The 8,061-nt window shown below is 42.5% G+C and overlaps 1 protein-coding gene across 2 annotated transcripts in view; it reads right to left on the bottom strand.

Annotated features, from left to right (window-relative positions):
• Positions 1-3,292, bottom strand: part of LOC149205638 (DNA-(apurinic or apyrimidinic site) endonuclease-like) — a 447,710-nt gene extending 444,418 nt beyond the window's left edge. For both annotated transcript variants that reach the window (XM_089395132.1, XM_089395131.1), the window contains exon 1: positions 2,848-3,292. In XM_089395132.1, coding sequence (XP_089251258.1) covers positions 2,848-3,117 — 270 coding nt within the window. In that variant the 5' untranslated portion in view covers positions 3,118-3,292. The remainder of the gene's footprint in view (positions 1-2,847) is intronic.
• Positions 3,293-8,061: the final 4,769 nt, after the last annotated feature.

Below are 8,061 nucleotides of genomic sequence, written 5' to 3' on the forward strand. Positions count from 1 at the left end.
AAGTTCAATACATAACATTTATCATCATTGATCACCAAAATTATATAAAAATTCTAACATGAAATGAAATGTTATAAAATGAAATGAAATAAAACAACTTTCAACTTTCACGAAGCATCATATTCATAATTCATTATCAATGAGTTATAATTGCCAACTTCAAACTTATATTGTCATATATTGTTTACAAAAAATATCATAATAAATATGAAAGAGTCAACAGTTATAAAAACTACTAGAAACTAGAAAAAACAAGTAAATCTATTATCTATTGCTAATGCTTGGGCCTCTTGCCGCCACGAGAAATGTCTAATTTCTTAGTCGTGTTGAAAAATCAAGATCTTTGTCATTAATATCACCCTCTAAGTATTAATGTCCAGAGGTACCTTTGTCATTACCTTTGGATCTGTATAGGGATCTTTGTCATTAATATCACCCTCTAAGCATTAACATAAGATAAAAAAAACATAGCATGTCAAGTCAAGATTTTGTTCGAGTGATGGGTACATTTTTAATAGGGTCATGATAGAGGAGTTTGACAACCAATGTCACTAACATCAAGGTACATAGAGGATTTGGTGCTCTTGATTAAATACGAGTTCCATACCCTAGTACATGACAAAATCTAATGGAAACATTGCAATCCCTCCAATCTTGAAATCCTGAAAAACTGATAAGTCTGCTGGATTTTGAATGAGATCTAAAATTCTACTCTCTCCATATGAAATCCAATGAGGTCGGAACCACTCTAAAACATCATGAGTCATTTCATGGTAATGTTAAAAATTTAAGTAAAATGATGAAAATGAAGATGAAGGAGAATGTCTCTTTTACTTTAAGAATTTAATATTTCCATGAATCGCATATCAATACTAGGTCCATAGGCTTCATCATTAGGCTGCCCCACTCAAAAATTATTGTTTCTTTGAAAAACAATTGTGTTTGGAATATTTTTGCAAAAAAAAAATTGCAAAAATGGCTAGGGAGTGAAAAAAAAAATTAGGGAGCGCGCTCCAGGGGCGGGTTCGAGGGGGGGTGGAGCCACTCCCCCCGTAACCATGGGATACCCCTTTTAGCCTTATGAGAGCCAACCAAAAGTGAAAAGAGAACTATACTGAGGTGACAAGGGTAATTCTTCTAGGCTTACCTCAAGGTTGCATCCTTGGATTAGGGATTTTGAGTTTTTCCACCTACATGAGAGTTGAAGAAGTAACATCCTTCATAAAAATTTATGTAAACCCTTCAAAATTGATCTTTAGTGGTGAGGGATGAAAGAAAATAATGTTGATGTTTTTGGTCACCCCAACATGCATTGGACATATAAACAACCATAGTCAACAAGCAAATGAAGGTGGCCCATGGATAACCTTCATTGCATGTGAAAAAATCGATGTCATACTCTAAGACAAGTGAGAGAAGTTTGGAGATTATTGGTGAAAGTAAACTTCTTGTCCATAATATTTCTTTTTGATAGAATGAAAGTTGTCTTGAAAGTCTCAAAGTTGAAAAAGTATGTACAAGAATTCCCTTCCAAAAAAATTAGGTATGGCCTTCAATTTCGATCACAGCGTCTAAGTGGGGAAACAGTCAAGTTTATACATTACTTCAATGTGCAACAGATGATTGTTTCCAACAACAAAAAAATTATTTTGTCATTTCATGATACTTGTAAAATGCCATATCTTTAGCCTATTTTAATTTCTCAGTAGCATTTTTCTAAATTCCCAAAATGCCCACGGGGTCTTGGATAGATGATGACCAGGTCCTTCATGTGAAGTCACTGGTTCAATTCCCCACCCCGATCGGGGTGATATATTGGACATGATGAAAATGTAGTGCTACCAAGCTTACCCAAAAAAACAAGGCTTGCATTGTCCCGCCTGGTTATCCGTGGACATCGACCTATAAGAACTTTCAATCTTTCAATTTCATGCTGTGAATTCCAATTGGTTGAAATATGAACTTTGCAAGATCAGTCATAACGAATTTGAGATTAGATGATATTATAATCAATTATGAAGTGGTATGCCACAAACCCCTTGTGCCCATCTATAGAACCTTGAGGCAGTGAATGCCTGAAGCCATTTGGACCCACCAAACTACTGCTGCAAAGTAGTTATCCATATGGTTTTGTGGTTGTGAGAATGTCTAATTGAAACTCTCCCAACTCCCCCTGAACATGAGCAATCTTTGAGTATGGTTGATGAAAGGTCTCTTGGAGGCAAAGCCAAAATTCCACAATGCAGTCGACGGGGCTTGGTTGGATGGTAAAGGGGCGGTGCTTCACAACTTCCACCACGGTTCAACTCCCCAAAGACATGTTTTAAACCTCATGGGTGTCTTGCCCATGACAGCGGACCATCTCAACCAGTTGCAGCAAGAAGCAAGTTCTGGGCGACTTTGGCAAAATTGATACCCCGCTCACGGCTTCTTGGTGAAAGGAATCTTTCCAGAGTGTTGCAAGCCTGCTACATTGCATTGTAATATTCACAATCTTCTGCAAACTTGCCACACTGTGATAATAGGAAGCATATTGTCAAAAACCCCAAGAGGGGTTAAGGGAACCAAAATAAAAATCCACAATGAAGCAAAAATGTAGAGTGGGGGCATCACGAGGCTAACTAAGATTGCAAAGCGAAGACGACAGAGGTGTCATAAACAGCACCATGGAAGAAAAATAGACCAAGAAAGACTGGAAATGATTCGACTTCAATGAAGAAGCTCAGCCGCAAACTTAGGAGTCACGAGTTCAATTCCCACCCCCCTGAGTCCGACTCCGTCGTATTCTGTGAGCAAGTACACTGAATAACCTCGAATACGAGAAGGAAAATGTTGAAATTAACTGACCTGAATCGCAATGACGTCAGGGTCAAGGCGCTGAACGAAATCGGCGATCTCGGTTCGATTCTTCTTGAGTCGCAGTAAAAGACTGTTTGCGTTCCATGACATGAACTTGAGGGGCTCCTTCTTCACGCTGCCATTTGCTTCTTCTGCCTGTGGTGGCAGTCCTGTCCCGTTGCTTGTTGGAAGAGAAGAGTGAGAGGTGTTGCCTGTAAGCTGATCCTTCTGCTTTTTGAAGGAACCGTCCTTCTCCACTGGCTGGAAGTAACGCTTCATGATTTCTCTCCCCCCCCTCACAAAGCAAAACAAACTGTATTCCTTTGAATTGTTTCATCCACTCTTATGTTTCCCGACGAGACGATGCATGCTAGTACTTGTCAGTGTGAAGGTGGCACGCATCAAAATCAACACTACCATAAAACGATTAATTTTTGGAGGTCATCTTGTTGATGCAAATTCTTCGATTTAAATTTTAGTTTTGATTTGCTGTCAAACTAACATGTTTTCTTTAAAGCTCAAAATAAGAATTTTGACTATAAAATCTTCAATTCGCATTAGTGTGACAGATTATTGATATTTTGAAGTGGTATACCTCCTCCTTAATATTACAAACTTAAAATTTAAATATATTGGATATATACACCTTTTTAAATTATAATTTTTTCGCATTAGTGTGACAGATTATTGATATTTTGAAGTGGTATACCTCCTCCTTAATATTACAAACTTAAAATTTAAATATATTGGATATATACACCTTTTTAAATTATAATTTTAATTTAAAAAATAGAATATGTATAAGGTTAATTAATGTTTTTTATTATTTTTATTTTAAAAAAAATTATTAAAAAGGATATTTTCCAATGGAAAGGTAAAAATATCTTATTAAGATAGTGGATATTTTATCATTTACTTTTTTATTAACGTTAATATTATTATATAAATAATTAAATTGAATGTATATGTAATATGAGTGAGTTTAATATCCGGATGCGGATGATCATTATGCAATTAATGACGATTAGATTGAAGGAAGGCAAGCGGCTTGGCCACATGGCCACCTGCATCCCCTTCTAAGTCAATTTATGGCAAATTATTGTCGACTTGTAGGCACCATTAATCTGGTGCTCAAGTCGATAAATCTGCAGCTCAAGAAAGAAATTTGCAGCAAGCATAAGGCTATGGCCTCCACAAGCCACAATTCATCCTTCCCTCCCCTGCTAAACTACTCATGCCTCCTCAAGCTGCGGAGCCGGGCTCTCACACCATCACTGGCAGATGTTGTTGGATACTCAGCTATGTGGATTTGGGGAATGGTTATCACTTCTCCCAAACGACTCACTGTGAGTTGAATTGCGCTCAGAATCCCTCTGTTTTCCTTCTGAACAGCCACTCCAATCCCAGAAATACCTTTGCCCCCCAAATTGATAACTCTGAAATCAATATAGTCATGGCGCGCACTCGCCACCAAATGCGTAGCAAAAGAGGGGATAGTCATGGCGGAAGCATTTCGCCCCCCCCCGCTACGCCCAGCCCTGAACCTGCTTCCCCTTCCTCTTCCCCTTCTACTACTCATTCCCATGGTCCCTTCTCCAGAAGATACCCCGATACTCGAAGTGGAAAAGGACGGTCACAGGCCCATGGTGCCCGCAGAATGAATGCTGCTACCCAAACTGCCAATCTTTCCCTCTCCCCTCATCCCTCTCAACATACGGCTGATCCAGGTGGATGTTGGTGGCCACCCACCTATCCCATTTGGACCCCCCACAAATGTCTCTTTCAGTTTTTCAGTTTCCTAAATTGTAGAACAACTTACTATTTTTAGCAGTTTTTCGGGTCCTGAACTTCCGGAGCCGTTTTGAGGCCCTAAACGACGTTTTTTGGGAAATCTGGGGCAACATGGGTCCATGGACCGATGTTTCCTCCCAAAGTGGTAGTACTCGGATAGATCTTTCTAACGAGCTATCGTACGCGTCAAACGGAGATCATATGCCAAAGTTACGACCCCGGGAAATTGATGTACCAATTTACCCAAACGGGGCCCACAATTTGGCATTTCATCTTCTAGGGTTAGGTTTCGGGATGTGAGGGGTTTTCCATTGTTTCTCAACAATAAATAGGCCTTCGAGCCTCATTGTAATACAGTTCAGAGGCATGTAGCCGACACATCTCTTCTCAGAGATAAGCTACCATCGCCCTAGCTGGTTTATTTCCATTTCTGGTTGTAAGCATATTTCGGTATTTTCCATTAATGAAATGAAGTATTATTTCCGCTGCATCCCTGTATTTATGGTTATCGCATCTCTGTGTTTATGGTTATATCTATAATCTATTGCGTTCCTGTTTAAATCTGGATCAGTGGTATCAGAGCAGTCTGCTTTTTCTCTGTTTTTCTTTGCATGTCCCCAACGAGGTCGGGATATAAGGAGTTAGGGCTTGAACTGGTCGAACCTTTGCAAGACCAGCCTCGCAAATCCCGACGGCCTCCCATGGCGGATGAGAAGAAAGACGAGGGGGCAGGAGATCCGATCAAAATCTTGCTCGAAGAAGCCCTCGAGCGGCAAAGGAACGCGATGATGGATAGCTTTGCGCAGATCCTTCAGCGGCTACCCAGAGGCGATGCATCAGCTTCCAACAGCGACTCTGGAAACGCCACGCCATTTAAGGTACAAGTTAATTTTGAAATCCCCATCTTCGAGGGTCAAATAGACGCAGATGCCGTAGATAAATGGTTAAATCTGCTAGATGGGTATTTTTCTGTTCATGAATTTTCGAGTCGGGAAAAGATTGTTTTCACTCTTCTCAAAGCAGCCCCCCACGTCAAGGACCGGTGGGAAACCTACTGCGAGCAGAAGGATGAAAGTACAGGCTCACTATTTTCAGCCGCACCCACTTGGAATGACTTCCGGGATGCCATCAAGGAGCAGTACTACCCTGTCGGAACCTATGAGGACAAATACATCAAATGGACCACACTGCGGCAGGGACGAGACCAAGATGTGCCGGAGTTCACAAACATTTTTCATACCCTTCGCACACAGTTGGGTATCAAAGATTCTGAGCTGCATCTAGTACTCAAATACCGCAGCTGCCTACACAGATACATCCAGGAAGAGATGGTGTTCTTGAACATCTCCTCACTTGGCACAGCATACCGATACGCTGTCAAAATCGAGCAAAAGTTCAAACAGAAGAAGCGAGACTTTGGATCTGCAAATCCGAAGCCCAAAGGACAAAGCCAAGGCGGGGTGACCCAAGACAACCCGTTGAAGCCGCAAGAAAAGAACAACACCACGAAGCCGAAGAAGGACACAGGAAAGTGGTGTGAGTTCCACAAGAGTCCCACTCATAACACAAGTGAGTGTCGGACCAAGCAGTCGCTTGTGGCCGAGTTGAAGGCTTCCGAATCAGATGCATGTTCTGACCCTGAGCCAGAACCCGACAAGGGGAATGGCAAAGGGAAGCAGATCATTGATGCGGATCCCAACGCCACTGTTGCCACCGCCAAGATCCAAAATGATGAGCCCGAAAATCCAGAGGAAGGGGAGCGTCTTTTCCACTCACAGATGTGGGTGAAGGGTTTGCCGCTGCAATTCATTGTCGACAGTGGCAGCCAAAAGAACCTCATTTCAGCAGAGGTCGTGAAGCGGTTGGGCCTACCGACTACACCGCACCCGCAGCCGTACAGTATCGGGTGGCTTCATGAAGGACGAGATCTGAAAGTTTGCCAGCAGTGCCGCCTTCCCTACAGCATCAAACCCTTCACAGATGAGGTATTGTGTGATGTTACACCTCTGGATGTTTGTGATGTATTATTAGGCCAGCCATACTTGTGGAGGCGACATGCTGTGTATGAGTCTAGGCCTCGTGCTGTCATTATTTCTTTGAATAATTCATTATACAGGATACCGGAGGTAGCCCCACCTACTGCCACATCTTTGATCACCGCTAAGAAAGGCAGCAAGCTCATATCACAGACCAGGAAATTCATCTGTCTGGCTCACTTCCAAAGTAAGGGGAAGATCGTTGCTACATCCATGACCCCCGCAAGGGGTTCCTCCACGCAGCAGCAGCAGCAGCAAAGGGATACGGTCATGACAGAACACAGGAACAACTTCTCCTCACCCACAGGGTACCACACAAGTTTCAGGTGGGCAACAAAGTCTAGTTGCATCGACAGAAAGAACGCCTTACCAGAACCCATCAGAAGCTCAGACCACTCCGACATGGTCCTTACAGCAGTACCAAGGCTATGGCGAACAATGCTCTGGAGCACATCATTCCTCCATTCCTTCACCTACACCAAGTGTTCAATATGGACCATCGTTGACCATGCTTCCCACCATTCCTGAACACATCAGAGATTGCAGAATAGCTCACCAGGGACCAAGTTCAGCAGATGGAGGAACTCAACGCAATGGGGACCATTGCTTCCTAAGGGGGGAGGAATGATCCAGGTGGATGTTGGTGGCCACCCACCTATCCCATTTGGACCCCCCACAAATGTCTCTTTCAGTTTCCTAAATTGTAGAACAACTTACTATTTTTAGCAGTTTTTCGGGTCCTGAACTTCCGGAGCCGTTTTGAGGCCCTAAACGACGTTTTTTGGGAAATCTGGGGCAACATGGGTCCAGATGGGATCTGGACCCATGTTGCCTCCCAAAGTGGTAGTACTCGGATAGATCTTTCTAACGAGCTATCGTACGCGTTAAACGGAGATCGTATGCCAAAGTTACGACCCCGGGAAATTGATGTACCAATTTACCCAAACGGGGCCCACAATTTGGCGTTTCATCTTCTAGGGTTAGGTTTCGGGATGTGAAGGGTTTTCCATTGTTTCTCAACAATAAATAGGCCTTCGAGCCTCATTGTAATACAGTTCAAAACAGTTCAGAGGCATGTAGCCGACACATCTCTTCTCAGAGATAAGCTACCATCGCCCTAGCTGGTTTATTTCCATTTCTGGTTGTAAGCATATTTCGGTATTTTCCATTAATGAAATGAAGTATTATTTCCGCTGCATCCTTGTATTTATGGTTATCGCATCTCTGTATTTATGGTTATCTCTATAATCTATTGTGTTCTTGTTTAAATCCGGATCACCCAATTTCGCTTCGAGAGCTCTCTGCCACAGCCAGTCAGCATTGCCACCGTTACCATTACCTTCAGTGAGGAAATCAACCCGCAGGAAGCTCAGACAAGGAACAACGGCGAGCAACA

Source organism: Pinus tabuliformis, chromosome 1_2, assembly GCF_031772625.1.
Source record: "Pinus tabuliformis cultivar Carrire ecotype Pingquan chromosome 1_2, CPIR1, whole genome shotgun sequence".
Lineage (NCBI taxonomy): Eukaryota > Viridiplantae > Streptophyta > Pinopsida > Pinales > Pinaceae > Pinus > Pinus tabuliformis.